Below are 17,897 nucleotides of genomic sequence, written 5' to 3' on the forward strand. Positions count from 1 at the left end.
ATCAGCTGGGTATGAGAACGCTGGGAAATAAACTAAGCACTGGCAAAGCCAAAAGGTCTTGGCTTCTGGCTTTGCCAATGTAGACCCATTCGCCTTGCCAATGTATGTTATCAATGCTGTTCCACATTGACAACAAAAAAATCCTTGTATGCTGATACTGAAAGGGGATCGACAAAAAAATTAATGAAAACTAAAAAGAACGATGATGTGTTTGTATGCGTGTATCATCACGCATAAGCGTAACGGCCAATCCGCTTTTTTATATTTATCGTTCCAAGAAAGCAGGCGAATGAAACGTGCGTGAAAGCACATTTTTATTAAAGAGTAGCTTTACAGCAAATTGCAGCTGGGGGTGCCCTCCACCCCTCCCCCCCCAAATAGGATGGCACTCTGAGGAGTAGGGGAGCAAAGGTAGAGGGGGCAGGGGTGATCGCTGCTGAGCAACAATAGAGGCGCTAAGTAGGGAAAAAACAAAAGTTGATCGCAACTGGGAGGGGAAGTGAAAGAGCTAAGGGGTTGGGAATTAGTGTGTAAAAAAATAATTTTAAAAACAACTGAGAAGTAGGGGAAGCAATAGATAACATGTGAGTGGTTGAACAGGAACATAGAAACTGTGGAGGTAAGTAAGTAAGTCAATTTTATTTGCACAGTTAATAAAAACCATTGCAATCCCACATTTTAAAAATAAAAAGATGATAAAACAAGTACATACTATCTAGTTTCCAACACAAACTTAGATTCAATCTAAAATGATAAAATCTTCCAGGTTAAATTTTTCATTGTCCCATATCCGTCATTTTGGTAAATATTACAATAAAAACGATATATTATATACAGTTCATACTATCAAGTGACTCCAGGATAAGTTAAAAAACAGCTTCCTGCATCCTTTTCTCCACCTCCTTCATAAATTTCACCAAGTTGCAGTTTAACCGCAAATCGTCGGGGGAGAAGCAGGCAAGCACGGCATTCCTTCGCGTGCGTATTCCTCGTTGGTTAAACAAACATTTAAGCAAACGTTTCCTTTCTTCTAACAATTTATCGCAGGAGCATAAGAGGTGTGGCATGTCCTCAATTGCCTTGCCACACAACCGACATAGGGCGTCCCCTTTGTCCCTCTGCCAGCGTGGAAAATGGCGTCTGCAAGGAATCAGGCCCATTCTGAGTTTTAAAAACTTCAGCTTTAAGAATCTTGAGTAGCCCAAATTGAGATAACTCTGTTGTCCTTGATTTGAGTAGGAGTTTAAGACAAACCACCCATGTGACCTCCTGGCAACTGACTCCTTATCTTCTATCCATGATAGGTGTTTTCTTTACCAGTCTTTTGATAGTGGAATGGTTGGTGGAAGTATTCCACAGCTCCTTTAAGCCTAGATTCACCAGGTTTTTGGCCAGATAGTTGGCAGCTTGCGATGCTTGATTCCGCTGTAATTCTAACCATAAAAGGCTATTAAGGGTCCCTTGTTCTGCCTTCCTGATTTTATCCCACATAATTATGTATGCCCCCTGTCTTGCAAGCACCTGTTTGTGACCTCCAAACTCTAACCTCAGTTGAGCCGGGGATGTGTATTTGGGTAGGCCAATAGAGGAGCTAAGTAGGGAAAAAACAAAAGTTGATCGCAACTGGGAGGGGAAGTGAAAGAGCTAAGGGGTTGGGAATTAGTGTGTAAAAAAAATAATTTTAAAAACAACTGAGAAGTAGGGGAAGCAATAGATAACATGTGAGTGGTTGAACAGGAACATAGAAACTGTGGGGGTGGGAATTTGATGGGAAAGCAGCACACGAGGGAAGGAGCAAGAAAACACATGCATTCCACTGGAGCGCTAAAAGCTAAACTAAAGAGGTAGTTGCCTGAATGTGAGCAGTGGAAGGATGCAAATCATCATGTTAAACAGATGGTAAAGAAGCTATGTTCCAGGAAAGGGACCCACAAGTAAAGGAAAGAAACCCAATGAATATGAAACAAGCATGGGAGAGTGACAAAAACGCTAATCAGTGGCAAGCAATGGGCTGGTCCAAAGACCACTGTAAGTATTGGCAATGTCCACATGAAGTCTTCCACGACAGAGCGCAAAAAGCTGTCTGTAGGTGAGACTTAAAGAGGGTGTACAGCACAAGTGCGGCAATCTGAAGCGAGACACAGAATGAAGATCCTCGTTACTTCCTGGTGCATACCACCCTGACAGTATCGGTCCTGAAGAAAGCCTCGTTACATTTCATCTAGAGGCTGAAACATGTAGACCAGCCACCCTTCACTGTTTTTATGTAGGGATGTCACTGGTCATATAATACCAGCGGGACATCCTCATTGTAATTTTAACTTTACCTTACTTTTCCAACATTAAAAATCTTTAGGTCAAGTAAAAGTAATTTTAACTAGCATTATCTCACTCTGCATCCCCGAAAAATACCCGCTCCGCTGTAAACAGGAGTCGTAGCACACCCGAGTGGCATTCGGCCGCTCGGGTGGGAACACCATGATGAAGCATGTCACCAACTAGGTTGATGAGTGAGGGTTCTTTTAAAAGCAAGTACTACTCCTTCTGCTTTGTGCATATATAATTGTTAGTTTATATATAAATGTTTTGTATATGATTGTATACTTGTTAATAATAATTTTAAATATAGTTTGTAATGTTAAGTGATTTATAATTTTAAATGCAATTATAATAGTAATTTATATTGTCGTAGCAGGTTGCTAGGTTTGTAGAGGTGTAGGGTGGGAAGGTAATTAGGTATCATTATTTATCAATTATTAATTTATTATTGATTATTAATGATGTAAATTGTGTACTAATATTTGGTAAGTTATTTGTTTGGTGCGGGTTGGTGGCTTTGTAGTGGTATAGTGTGGAAAGGTAATTAATATTTTTAGGACTTGCGTGGCATTGCAGGGCAGAGCCCCGCTCTGCCTCCGCGAGAGATTTTGTAGGAGAGGATTTTCAGAAGAGGGCTTTAAGCCCCGCCCCTCATTTCCATTGGCTGGCATCGCCGTTTATGCTAAACAGTGGCCAGCTATTGGAAATGTGCTATGTATGTTGCCTCCCTTTGGCTTTTTGTGACAGCCCACTTGGACTGGCTCGCCTGCTTTCCTTCTGTCGTAAGCGATTTCTTATCTTTATGGGGCCATGTGTTTAAACACATGGCCCCATAAAGACACGAGATCGAGACTTGTTTTGTTTTCCCTCTTGTGTCTTTTCCCAGCTGCTCCACCCCACTCTCTCTGCTGTCCTTCCCCCCTCCCTTCCAATCAATCATGGGGTTCTCTCAGGAAGTTCTGCGAGATTAATTCTCAAAGCTTGTTTTGTACTGCTGCTCTTGTGTTAAGGTGCCTGAAAATTATCAAATGAAACTGCCCTCCCAGAAGACAATAACTCGACTTTGGAATGAAGCTGTCGGGTTTGCTCATTTAAGTAACTGTCCGCGTGAAGATCTGTCCGCGTGAAGATTTTCTAAGGACACATTCTACCAAAGGTGCCTCGTGTGAATGAATCCGAAAGTGAAATGTCCCACTTACACCACATTCACACACGTACCAATATTTTGAGAATAGCACCGCAATTTGCAATTGCTGTTTCCGGCGCTTGCTGGACAAAGTCCCAGTCCCAGAGGCAGGAGATGCCAGCGACGTGAAGGAGACCTGGCTCCTGTGCGCTCTTAGCTGAAAATGACTCAATACATATTTCCGTAGCGGCCTAGAGGGCCCCGGCGAGGACCGTCCTTTGAATCTTGAAAAAGTGTGTTTGAGTGCTGTGTAAAGAGTTGTATTTATGTGTGTCAGACTAGGCAGGCCCGTAGATGGAGAGAAAGATGCATCAAGGGAGGCCACCGCGACAGAGAGACAGGGAGGGTATTGTCGCATTCAGAGCCTCGCGATTTCTTTCACTTTTTGCAAAAGGTTGACTTTGCGATGCCTTTATCGGTGCTTTTCCTCCCACCTATGACCCGAGGCCTTTGAATTATTATCGCCTAAAGTGAAATTATACATCTCCCTCGGACCGGAGGCCTCCCCCTGTTTTCCCCCTTCCCAGTGTTTATGAGAGAGGGAAATCCGCTCTGTTGATGTCTTGTTACGTCTGCGTTTCCGCATCCCGCGGGCAGGCTTTTTGCTTATCCGCTCAGAGCTCACGGTTCATTACTGATTCGGGCCTCGCAATTCCCTCCAGTCAGGTGCCCTCTCCCGTCGAGGAATAAATGTCAGCAGCAGTTTTGTTCTTGTTCGAATACTGCGCACTTCATCCTGGTTGTTTGTAAACCCCGTGCACTGTGGCGGTGCTGTGCTGTTCACTATCCGCATAGCGTCCGTACAGCTTCCGAGTGCTGCATGTGTGCGGCCGTATCCGACATAAACTCTATTTAAGGATACAATGTATAGCTTGGTGGCGTGCTTTCATTAAAGCCAATTGTTACTTTTTGCATTATTTGGCATTCAAAGGTTCAATATTTCCATTATTCCCTTTTAAAGAAACGCACGGTCGTTTGAGCAAACATTCTCCTGAGAAATCACCCGCTGGCGGCTCCTTCAGCACAGATAGTGAACATACAGCACTAGCATCCTGTGTAAAAACAGGGCACGAGCATTATCTGTGAGCACACTAGACTGTATTTATCCTAGAGGCATTACCCGTGAATATGCGGCACTAGCTTTATTTATGAGTACACTGCATTAGTCATTTTTGTGAGAGCATTGCACGTCCATTGTGTGTCAGTACACTGCCACTAGCATTATCTGTAAGCACACTGGGCTGGGTTTATCATATAGGCATTAATACTCTGTGTGAGTACACTGCACTAGCATTATCTGTATGCACACTGGGCTGGGTTTATCATAGAGGCATTAATACTCTGTGTGAGTGCACTGCACGTCCATTGTGTGTGAGTACACTGCACTAGCATTATCTGTATGCACACTGGACTGGGTTTATCATAGAGGCATTAATACTCTGTGTGAGTGCACTGCACGTCCATTGTGTGTGAGTACACTGCAATAGCATTATCTGTGAGTACATCACTCTAACTGTGCCCGTTAGATTAAGTGATTAACCCAGAATCACAGCAGGATATTGAGCTGACGCGGAGACTCGAACCTGGTTCTCAAGTTCCAAAATCGGCAGCTCTGGCAGTTACACCGCATCCTCTCCCCATCCTTTTGATAGTATATCAATATTTGAGTCAAAGGACCTTACAAATCACGTTCCACTGATAAATAATCTCACAGAGCCATGCTATCTAATTAGAACGATCAGTGTGAACCGTGCAATGTGTGGAAAAAAGTGCTTGGTGCATATAAACAAATGTACGTATATTCATCCTGTTGTCTTGAAGTTTCACCTTCCATCTGCACTGGCAGTGTCTGTGCGTGAGTATACAGCACTGACTGCAAGTGTGAGAACACAACGCTGCAAGCATCTGTGACTGTGTGCGTTTGCATTACCTACGAACATGCCTCACATACACTGACGCTGCACTGTCAGTATTCATGAGTACGCCTCCGTTTCCATGTGTACACCATCCTTACCATCTGTCAGCACACTGTGCTTGTATTATCTGACAGCGCCGTACTCTGGTTGTCCGTGAGTGCTGTGTACTTGCTCTGAGTAGTCTACACTGGAGTTTCCTCCTCACTATCATGATATTTTGTTCCTGTGTCACGATTCTCACTTCTTCCGCCTGTGTTCAGGGCAGAAATGGGCACACCTCGCGAGTAGAGGGGAAAGGGTCTTATGGCAAAGAAGACCACCCCCCTCCCCAAGTGTCTCATCTGTCTCTCGCCTCTCTCTCTGGCTCTTCCTGCCTCTCAGGATCTCTATTCTGGGGGACGCAGGCTCATTTCTTTTCTCTCATAGGATACAGCACACCCTGCTGTCTCAGCGTGTGCTCTTCACACCGTGGTCATGCCTGTCTTATGGAAGAGACAGGAGGATGGGCTGAAATGGCGCCTGTATTCTCCTGCCAGCTTCTGAGAGAGACCTGGTGGTATCTTAATAGGTATAAACAACCGCGCATATATTAAACCTGGTATAGGACACGTCAAACACCGACACCTTCAGGTCACAGTAAAGTCAATGGCATCGAAACAAACAAAATTATTTTAATATTATATTAATATTGAAAGTAGGTGCGTTTCTTGGTTTGACTGTTTGATGAAATATTAAAGAAGTTAGAAACTTTTTTAGCAAACCCGAGAGTTTCGTGGTTTGACTTATTCGACGAGCATCCTTTCCCTTTTGCGGATAGTTTCTGTTTTTAAGCTTTTCAGCACGCGGGAAAGCACCTCCCTTTGTGCCAGTGTATTTGTAGGCTGTGCTTGGAACCGGGTCTTTATTGCACCCACTTCCGTAAGCTTTTTATCCAATACTACTCAGATACTACTGTTTCCCCTCTCCAATTACTGGTCTACGTTTCTTCTGCACCGGGATAAGTGCTTCTTTGGTTGGCGGGATGGTCTGCTCAGCCAGACTATCATTTTGTAGTGGTTTACTGTTTCAAGTTCAATTTCAAAAAGGCTTCTTGATATATTAAAACAATATTTCCAATCCGAACCATCAAGCCAATCCTGGCGGTCTTTAAACTGAGCCCCCCCATGCCCACCCTCCCCTGCCTCTCCCACCCCTTCCTCCATGTCACAAATGGAACAAGCATTTGCAATGCAATAGGTCTCGCATTTACGCGAGTTGGAGCTATTGTCATGGTAATGACAATGCCTTTTATTTATGTTTTAAAAACCAAAACATAAATAAAAGGCATTGTCATTTACAATGCCAATAGCTCAAACTCGTGTAAATGCGAGACCTATTGCATTGCAAATGCTTGTTTCAAATGATTTTATTGGTACATGTTCTGAGAACACAAACATTAGCATCATGTACGAAGAGTAAAACATGGCCATGGGTATATAGGATCCAATCACGAGTACCTTGCTTACAGGTTAGTGTTGGCATTGAGCACATTAGGCAGTTATATTTATTGATATTATTGAGCGTTAACCTCCAATTTGCAGTCAGGTGCATGTATACTCGCTCCCCCTCTTCCATTGACTGCGTTGTAGGGTGTGATTTGCCCGGTATATCACTCATTTCCAGTCCATAGTGCCTGAGCTAAGGGCCCATATCTTGAAAACGTTTTTGGGGCACCCTCTCACTTTATACGTCACTTTTTCTGCCCCCATGTACATGTCCATCGCTGTTTTCCATTCATGTAATGTTGGGGCGTTTGGAGCACCCCAGTGTTTGGCTATGTCCCTTTTAGCCACTACTAATCCTAAATTCCATAGTTTAAGAGCATACCTGGACACGTCTATCTCCGTGGGTATGCCCAACAGAGCATATTTGGCATCTCTTGGCAGCTGTGTCCCCACTATCTCGCTAAGCTCCTTTATTATTCTAGCCCAGTTTTTGTGTATGTGGGAGCAATCCCATAGAGTATGGATATATGTTCTGTTTTCCGTTCTGCAACCGAGGCACTCGGGGGAGTACGTCTTCCCCATTTTATAAAGACGGGATGTGTCAAGATATGCCCTTTGGAGGATTTTGAATTGAATCAAACACAATCTTAACTTTATGGCCACTTCCCTTGGGTGCATTAGTGCGGTTTCCCAATCCTCATCTTCTAATTCTCCCAGGGTAGTTTCCTAGCTTGTCCTCGGGCCTTTTAGGTTGTCTGGGACATAGTTTATTAGGATCTTATATGTCCATGAAATGGCTGTCTCTGCTATTTCCCCTTGAAGGAATCTTCCCTCCAGTGGTGCATACTCATGTATGTTCGTTATGTCTAATTTTTCTACCTTCCACGCATATTGCAATTGCAAAATGTATATCTTTGGCTGTTGCTCAGTTGGAACTCTCGTTGCAGAGCGCTGAATGTAATCAGGGCACCCCCCCTCTAATGGATCTTCTAATTTTGATATCCCAATCATGTCCCATGTTCCCAATTCCCCCAATTTTCCTAGTTCTGGCAGACGTGTGCCTTCCCATATTGGGGCTTTCCTCGTGATTTGTAATCCCATCCCGTGTGTATCTCCGCTCCCTTCCATGCCTCTACTGTCCTCTGGGTTGCCGCAATAAGTGTCTGGTACCCTTACCTCCATATAGATAGTACAAGTAAGTGTGTGACTCGATTTGGAGAAGTTAATTATTAATCAATAAATCAATAAATAATTATTGTTTAATTAATCATGAATTAGTAATTGACGATTACAAATTAATTTATTGAGATTTAATTATAGCTGTTAGTTGTGTTACATTTATTTATTTTAGTTATATTTTAAGTGTGGGCTGCTAGGTTTGTGTGGGTATAGTGTGGTAAGTTAATTAAGTAATAAATAATGGCCAATTTGTTTTAATTGATAATTAATTATTAAATTGGTTAACAATTATGTTAATAGATTTTTGTTTAATATATTTTTGGTTAATTCATAAAGTTTATATTAAGAGTTTTATATTTTTCTTAAATTAATAGGGTTATGTTTCAATTATGTTATGTATTTAAAGCGAAGTACTTTTCCTACTGTTGCATAGACTGAAGTGGGAATAGTAAATTATACCTCTCCGAAGTCCAACACTTTTTACTGTTGCACAGATTGGAGTGTGAATAGAACATTTTACTCCTCCAAAGTCCAAAGCTTTGCCTACTGTTGCACAGACTGGAGGGAATAGTAAATGTTACCTCTCCAAATTCCAATGCCTTCCCTACTGTTGCACACATTGGAGAGGGAATAGTAAATGTTACTCCTCTGCTGTCCAACACTTTTCCTACTGTTTCGCAGACAGGAGTGGGAATAGTAAGTGTTGCCACTCCAGAGTCCAAAGCTTTCCCTACTGTTGAACAGATTGGTGTAAGTTTAACCCCTCTAAAATTATGGGGGTTTTGCGCATTGCCACAGTTATGTAGCACATCATCACTTTAGAACTTTTATAGGACCAATGCATGAATTATGGAATGGATTATGCATGTCAACTTGACTGTAAACACAGTGTTAGTATTTTGTCCATGTTCATGCTGCCCTGATGTATATTTTCACAGCTGATTGGGCTTGTATTCACTTTGACCAAGACTTGTTTCTAAGCTGAAACGCACTGGAGCAGTTCGAGTCTACTCAGTCAATACCAAACTATTGCAAACGTTTCTAGAGAGCCTGTAGTTTTTCTGGTCGGAGACTGGATTGGGAGCGAATACGAAGGCTGAAAATCGCACCGGCCACAGAATACCCACACGCAGTGTGGAAGCAAACACTTTTGCGATTGCCATTGCACATATATACATATTTATATGCTTTTTATAGTGGTAAATAAAATAAAAATATATAATGTAAAATATATTTTAATAAAAGTGTTATACTATACATATATATGTATATTTAAATACACACACACATATATATGTGTGTATGTTTATACAAGTATATATTTATATATAGTATTAAATGTTACTTACATTTATTTAATTTACATTATATTAATGTTATATATAAAAATATTTAAGATTTACTATTTTAAACTATATACATATATATTAAATAATAATACTTTGGTTATGTTTTTAAACTATATTAGAGTAAAGCGATATCTTTCATTCAATATTTTTGTACTTACCATTATATGAGTATAGGAAAATTATATTTTTTTAATCAATATTTTTGACTTGATATTTATGTCCCTTGATATTTTTTGGAATCAATTTTCTCCCAGAGATCCATGCACACCTGGTAAAACTATGTCTGGTGTTTCTGGGCCCAGTAATTGTTGGTCCAGAAATAACCAACCATTTATAGCCGCCTGTAAGGGTATTCCATAGGGCTACTGCTCCGGGTAACTCATAATGAGGTACGTAGTATTTTGATGTTTTGCAGAGTATTGTGCGATCATGTAGGACTATAAATGGTACCCTACTCCTGCCTCTTCTTTCAGCACTATCTTCAATTATAAACTATAGTTATACTATTCAGAAATCCAGGATAGTTTAAAGGAGAGTCTTGTGCAGTCCCCTCTCAGAACCTTAATGTTACTATATTAAAATATATTTATTTCACACTGTGTAGAGAGTTTCATCCAGGCAGCTTCAGTACGTTTTTTCATGTCCTCCGCTGGGCTGCACATTCTATGAAGCATGGCACTAATCCCCGGGATGATGGTGAAAACGTGCCTGCCTTTATTCACAGTACAGTGCCTACTCCACCCATCAGAGTAAGCTGTATGCATATAAAGGCTAAATCCCAGCCATTGTTCTGAAAGAAAAGCTGCTAGAAGCAGCAGAGGATATATCAGTTTCTTTAGATATCAGGTAATCCCAGATATTGCTACGTACACAAATACAGACACAAACAAACAATGGATAAAGACATGTTGAGTTTACAAGCACAGGCTTTACAGAGTGCTTTTAGGGTTTCCTTCTATGATTTGCACAGATATCCACCTTTTATGGAATTCACAAAAAACCCCAGAAGTGCATTGATAATAAATCAATACAAATTGCTGATTTCCAGAATCCTTCCCTATGCTTAGCCATGCAGATTGTACACAGAAGAAAATGAACAAGGAAAATGTATTAGCTAGTATAACCTTACTTTTGTTTTCTCCTTCTAACACATTTATTTCTAAGTAGACAAGTCCTTTCCCCATGAAATAAGGGAGTATTTGTATATTATTCCCACCACATAATCACGCTTATCTACACCAGTGAGTGAGAATGACTATTATTATTATTTATTTTTATAAATTTGTATTTCTAATGTGCAACTTTCACCCAAATGCACCCTAATGCTTCAATTCATAAACGTTTTGCAAAATCTATAGTGTGCTGCCGATTATAAATATTCTTATAATTAAAGCGCCACATCTTTAAAGACGTCCTGAAATTCAACAAAACTGTTTCAGCAGGTAGCAGGTAGCTTATTAAGCTCACACTTCCACAATCTAGCCGCAGCCACTGAGAAAGCTCTACCTCCAATAGAAATCCACTGAAATTTAGAGGCAGGCAGTAGAAACGCTTTTAAAGACCTCAAAGATCTTCTTGGTTTGTAAAATAAACATGGCTTTGATACTGGTCTTGGGTGACGATCATACAAAGATTTATTGACCAAACAGAGGGCCTTAAACAATATATTTGTCTTCGCTTGAACCCACGGTAGTCTGGCAAGAGCAGGAGATATAGAATTAAATCTTTTAAGATAATCATCCTTTTTGCAACTTTTGTACAAGTTGTAATTTATTCATCAGTTTATCTGGTAGGTATATGTCTATTGCATTGCAATAATATAATCTAGTAGAAATTAGCGTTTTCAAGATTTGAATTCTTTGGGGATTAAGATAAAACTCATAATTTATTTCGGAATTTTGAGCTGAAAAAGGCAGGCCTTCAGCACTGACATAATCTGCTCTTTCTGGGGGAGGCCCTTATCAGACTGTACACCCTGGTTTCTTACAGTATACACTGGCATAGGTTTTTGAATCCATAGGCAATGGTCAGAAGGAACCCCTCCATACAGCTCTGTTACAAAAAGAAGCAAACATATCTGTTTTCAGTTTAATTAAGTTTCAAGCAGTATTGTGTCATCCATATCTGAACTTTTGTCAAGCAATTATACAAATGTTACACTTCCATGTGAGAGTTACTGTCCACTGTAGAAAGAAATTGTGTGTTGCCAGTGCACATAAATACAATCAGTCCAACTGGATGTATTTAATGTGCCAAAGGGACCATAAATAAATTAAAACGTTAAGGGCACAGCTCTGATGCTTGCCGAACTTCAAAAGGCAGAATATTTACTTTAAAAAGGGTCCATTGAGACTTGGGGTGCTGCTTGTCAAAAAAATGTCCAGTCAGGTGATATCGAAACCATCCAAGCACTTTAGTAACACTTGATGATTAATGGCGTTGAAGCACGCAACATGTTTGTAAATAACCATAAAGGTCCAACTTTGTAGGCGTCTGAACATTTCTCGTGGTCACCTCTCCCCTGCGATCACCCGCATTCCCCCAATTAACACTACACTTAGTACTATGAAAAATCTTTCCCATTGGTCTCTGGACAACTTGCCTAACATATACCTGAGTGTAAATGTCAGCATGAATGCAAAGTGCAGAAAGATGGCAGCAGGTTCAACATTCTGCAGAGCCCTATGGGAGGCCGCGGAGGAAGCTTAGCCATGGATCTCTGGATTGGAAGGAAGGATGCAGCAAGGGGTTATGTTATACGCCGATTCTAAGATGATTAAAAGGGAATGGAGTCTGCTGGATATTTTCTGTATGGACATGAGTTCATGTAAGGTTTTGACGTTTTCCAAAAATTAGACTCTTCTAAAAGTGTAGAGAGGAAGGAGCTCTTGGAGCACTACCTGTGAAGCAACCTGTGTGTACTTGGCCCTGCCTATCCTGGCCTGGGTTGCAGGAAGCAGGGAAAATGGATTATGCCTCTTTGTTGTATGTCATCTCTCAACCCCAGTGTCTCCTGGCATTGCATGCCGGTTGTTTTATTGCTATAGGAAATGGTGCTACGGACAAGAGATGCCCTTGCCTGGTTTCACACCCTACTCATCAGTCACCAAAAATAATTTGACCACGTGCCAGGTTCGGAGCACAGCAAACATATTCTTGCTCTCGCCACCATCTACTCACCGCCTCCTTCCCCCGCTCGTCTTTTGGAATGATTTCTTTCATGCAGACAAATTATTTCAAGATGGCCACCCATGTGTCTGGATGTGTCATAATGTACAGGAATCCATTTTTTTACTTTGGCAATAGAAAGAAGCACTGGCAAACCAATAGCTCAGGGATTTAAAGGCCCTTTTAAAGCTAGACCTATTCACTTAGCTAATGTTTGTGTATGAAGCAATCCTGGCTTCTTTTTCAATTTGTTATCTCACTGGACAGCTTTTGTAGAGGGTCCTATTCGCTGGTTGGGAGCGGATTGCAATAAACTCATATTAGTTTCACATTATTAAAAAAACCTCAAAATATGGTGAAGTATGAACAATAGTAGGCTGTAATCTCATGCTATGACCTTCATTTCAATGTAAACTTTAATATACACCACATAGGAGTGTCTGGATTATTTAAACAAACGCTATGCATGCCAGTAATCTTCGTTTATTGCAGTCATCTGTCATGTTCAGAGAGTTACATTTTAGATTGCTATTAGATTTCAAAATGTACAGCACTTTTGATAGGCAGCCAGCAAAAAAAATGGGTTCACACAGGCCCTGGAGGTGAGAGTAAAGGAATCTGACTTCACAGCCACAGGTTGCCTTCAATCAACGCTGTTCTCACCATTGCAAACATTGAGTATTATCTATCTTTGATTTATGAAGGAACATTGGAGATGGATGGCGTGTCTGCACACTGTCCAAGTGAGCATACGCTTATTAGTTTTCTGCCTTTGAAGGGCATTATTACTTGAGAAAATTACAAGAGGTCAACATGCGCACTTTGAACCTGAGCCTTGGCACTTAATTGAAAACCGTGTGACTGTTGGCAATCCATTTAATCTCCCTCTGCCTAAAAATGTAAATATATGAAATGCAAATGTAAATATGTGTAATTCCAAAATGCAATATTGAACAGCGCTTGAATGTGCCCTAGCTGGGTTTGTTCTTAATGATTTTGCACCTTAGTGCAGAATGTGTGGTATACACCATAGAAATGTGTTTTGTCTTTTTTTTTTAAGATGAAGGACTAAACAGAATGAACAAACAATATACAATACCCAATTCAAACACCTGAATCATCCTGACAGCTGCCCCAATATTCACTTTTGTACATTCATGCCAACATTTTAAAACTGGATAGTGGAAGAGTTAAAAAAAAAAATGAGGGCAGTGTATCTTTCCCTGTTGACTTACATTGAGGCAGAGGCAATTTTAAATGGGGGTCAGCTAAAATAAAGAGAAATTTGGCTTTTAAAAAATCGGGAGTCTCCTGCATGAATCAGGCCCTTAGGCATGTATGTTAGTAGATTTACGTACACAAAAAATGTATATATGCTTGGACTGGTGTTATCATTTCAGATCAACATAACACAATGGGATGTTGGAGCTACCTACATACAAACCACATTGTATTTTAATTGACTGCAAACACATTGAGCTCTCAGTTATCCATTTCTTACCCTTTTATGTTCAACGGAGGGGCCAAAATTAGGGTGAAATTGCTTAGAAAAGTAGTACATTTCTGTGAATCATCTCACAGCGGTGCAGTAGGTGAGGCTACAGCCAAACAGAACATATGAAAGATCTACACACAGACTATCTTCCTTCTTTATGAAGGATAATGATTACTAGGGATAAAAATGTTAGATATGATATTACAGCTGATACCGCTATGAGGCCATATTAAGGCCGACTGTTCGTTATAACATACTACACTGATGAGTGAAACATAGACCATGAACCCCTTCTGTACCTGCAATGACGTATCCGTTGAACAAGAGACGTCTTCCTTCAGGAACATTGCGTAGGACTGTTGATACCGAGAAGGACACATCTTGTGGCTTGGCATGTTTCGGCCATAAAATGAAGACTGTATACTGATGGTGGTTCTATGAGGACAACGGAGCGAAATATATTCTCCGTCGCAGGCGTGGTCTGTATAATTTCTTAACACTTTTGAAATATAGCCTGCCGAAGGAAATGAAAAAAAAATATTCTTTAATCCTTGTGACTCAGCAATCAGGTTACAGCATTGACGTAAAGGATCTAATAATTTAACACAATTTCTCTCCCAAGTACGTAATGAGAAAACAAATGCTCCAATAATTAAGCTAACAGTTAGTGTGCGTTGAGAGACTTTTTGCACAATATAGTACAGTATGGGAAGGTTTTAATAAGAAGTAATACAACTTTCAGATTTTATGATACAACACAGATATATGATTATGACATGATAGAATTCACATAACATTTGCTCACCAAAGTTTCACTTAGATGCTAAAACAAATGTCCTTCCTGGGTAGAAATGATAGGTCCAAATTGATAGATTGCAGATTTGCGAATATTCATGACTGCTGATGAACGTAAAACGCAGGAAAACTGACAAATGAGTGTTAGGGTTGAAGTGAAAACATCAGTGTTCCAAGTGGAGTTGTGGGGGTGACCATTGGGAATATAGTGAACATCTACAAAATCTTAACTTTGTGGATGGTCACCAACATAGCCTGTGTGGTAGCACACCCAATTTGGAAACCTTCACTTTTTGGCCACTATGTGGTGGTATCATAGAAGATGTGTCTCCTGGAGTCAGGAAAACTGCCCCACATGTGGGCCCTTCAGGCTTATGCCACAGTCTACTTGCTAGTACAGGAAGTGTTTAGAATTTGGAAAGTCTAACGAGTCAGGTCAAGGGATATTGCTGAGGGGGCCCTACGAGCAGAATGGGACATGTTGACGGGTGCAAACAGAGTTGGTAGAACGCTAACGCCATGCCAGCACTCCGTACATGTGTGACTCTGCTGTCGCTTGCAGTCTCACTTCCAGCTTCAGCAACACAACTATGTTAGTCAAAGCTCTGGCTGTCACTGCAAGATGGTGAAAGTCATTAGCATAAGTTCAATGATTGCATCTTCGCCAAATAGAATAGACGGCTTAACGACTATGCACTGAGATAATAGCCCTACTTTCTTATAGCAATGAAAGACCACATGATTGAATGCAAGGAATGTGTGAAGAAAACATCAGTTACTTCTTGCCAAGGGATCCATCTCTTGTAATACTCTGACACTAGTTGTACACCAAAATGTACAAGACCTCTGTCCATCGACCAAAACATTTTAAAACATAGAAAACTAGCCATGGACACCAGACGAAGGCTAACACGGTATTCAGCAGATACAAAACAACTCATTCAGCTGATACAAAACAACTCATTTACAAGGCGGGCTGACAGGTCAACCTTTAGTGCAGAACATTGACTGTTTACATGGTTCTTAGTAAGTGATTCATTTAGCAGCCCTGAAAAAAACCTCTAGTTAGAGCAAGATGCATCTTGGGCCAGGTTTCAAACAGCTCATTGTGTTAATGGTACACAAAATTTTACAATATTTCTTAACCCCGCCATATCCTTGCTGTGCAAAATTACTACAAAACAGCACTGATAAAGCCAATAGATCTCGCATAGGCAAGAGCTATTGGCTTTGCCAATGCTTGTTTTTATTAAGCTTTCCCAGAATTTGGGCACAGAAATGGGCTCAAATATTCAACAACAGGATAATTTAGTATTCTGAGAATAGTACTTGAATATTCAGGGGAAATGTAGTTTTGGTTGCCTTGTCAGAGCCCCAAAAAGTAGGGAAACTGAAAATAAAGGGATGTCTCTGTGCATGTGGGAAATGGATTTGCTTGCATAGCAGTGTGGGTGGGCATGGAAAAATGGGTAGCTTTAACACATAGAAAATCAGCTTACAGCAATAAGCAAAGACAATGTGATATTTCACTCAAAAGAGGCCTTCATCTCCTCGGGCACCAGTATCCATAAAAGATATTAACCAACCCAGCTGAGAGCGATTCAATGCCTCTTCAAGGGTAGTGAGCACTACAAATGCAATTACAATACAAAATTACATATGCAGGCAACATTTTGCATGAAATACAGTGAAATGAGATTGCAGGGGTGTGGAATTTTATAAAATATTTACTTGTCCATGGGGCATGTTGCTTCCTAAATCTACTTGCCCTGTAACAAAATCCAATTGTCCCTTTTTTTGCCATGTAGTGTAGTGACAAATTATGGCAGCAACATCATTAGAAAAGAGCTCTGATATGCCAGGGCTCATACCATAGTAAGGATTGAATACTAGCAATTCTCTTATTTTGCCACCTTTTCGCAGATCTACATAGTGGGGCTGAAGGGAGTGGTAAGCAATATTTCCAGGATTGTAATGCCCTTTTGAGTCTGTGCAAACCTAATAACTTGCATGTTTTAAGGGTTTTTCACCAGCTCTTCTCTAATCTTTTACCGTACTGAGAAAGGTTGGGAATTTACTCCTGACAATGGAAGACGTAAAACTTCTTCCAGGGTTGGGAAAAAAGTGGTTGGAGGTAGAGTGAACTTGCAAACGCTCAACAGATTTTCACATGAGCAAATCTACACATGCATGTTTGCTCATGCTAAACTGCAGTTCACAAATATTTTATAGGACTATGATTTCTTGACCTTCCTCTGTAAATGCTTGTGAATCACGAAAGCCGTAAATCTGCACTAATGCAAGGACATATACAATGGGTGCACTTTTGAGATTTCTTTAATAATTGGCCCGCTAATTAGATCTGGCGTTAAGCAAGACCTTTTGTGTTTATTAAAATGTTATCTCTCTCTCTCATTCTATCTATCGGCTGGATTCACTATGAGTGGTAGCATTCTGCTCTTTCACAAGGAGCATATTAGCACACAAAGTACTTTTGTTCAGTGTGAGGAACTAATTTGGCAATGTGTGCTTTTTTAGACCAAAAGTTTGTTTAGCTTTTTGCCAATGCTTGTTTTAATGGTGAGGGCTTGGCAGCTCCCACGCCAATAAGGTTTTACAAAAACTATGCCAAAACAGACACGCTTTGACAAAATCAAAAGGCTGACTACAAATTTCAGACCTACTGACTTTGCCAATGCTTGTTTATTGTTATGTTTCCCATAACCTTGTTGAAACTGGTTTCACCGATTTTCCATTAGGAATATTTTTGGGAAATACTAACATGCATCTACACATTTTATAAATGATGCTACAAACAAATGGTACCTAAATGTTACAGTATTTTAGCTAAATGTTTTATTCTGAGTTGCATTTCTTTGTGAACATTTTATTTTTAAAGCAAAGAATCATCTATCTTACTTTCAAACTTCTGCACATATTTGCATCTAATCAGAGAGCATTCTGGGAGCATTACACATAGCCTCCTACTGCTAAACTTTGAAAACT

At 40.4% G+C, this 17,897-nt stretch overlaps 1 protein-coding gene across 2 annotated transcripts in view; it reads right to left on the reverse strand.

Moving 5' to 3' along the window:
• Nucleotides 1–17,897, reverse strand: part of EVA1A (eva-1 homolog A, regulator of programmed cell death) — a 721,904-nt gene that overhangs the window by 500,003 nt on the left and 204,004 nt on the right. For both annotated transcript variants that reach the window (XM_085610583.1, XM_085610584.1), the window contains exon 2: nt 14,396–14,610. In XM_085610583.1, coding sequence (XP_085466709.1) covers nt 14,396–14,610 — 215 coding nt within the window. The remainder of the gene's footprint in view (nt 1–14,395; nt 14,611–17,897) is intronic.

This window comes from Triturus cristatus, chromosome 6, assembly GCF_964204655.1.
Source record: "Triturus cristatus chromosome 6, aTriCri1.1, whole genome shotgun sequence".
Lineage (NCBI taxonomy): Eukaryota > Metazoa > Chordata > Amphibia > Caudata > Salamandridae > Triturus > Triturus cristatus.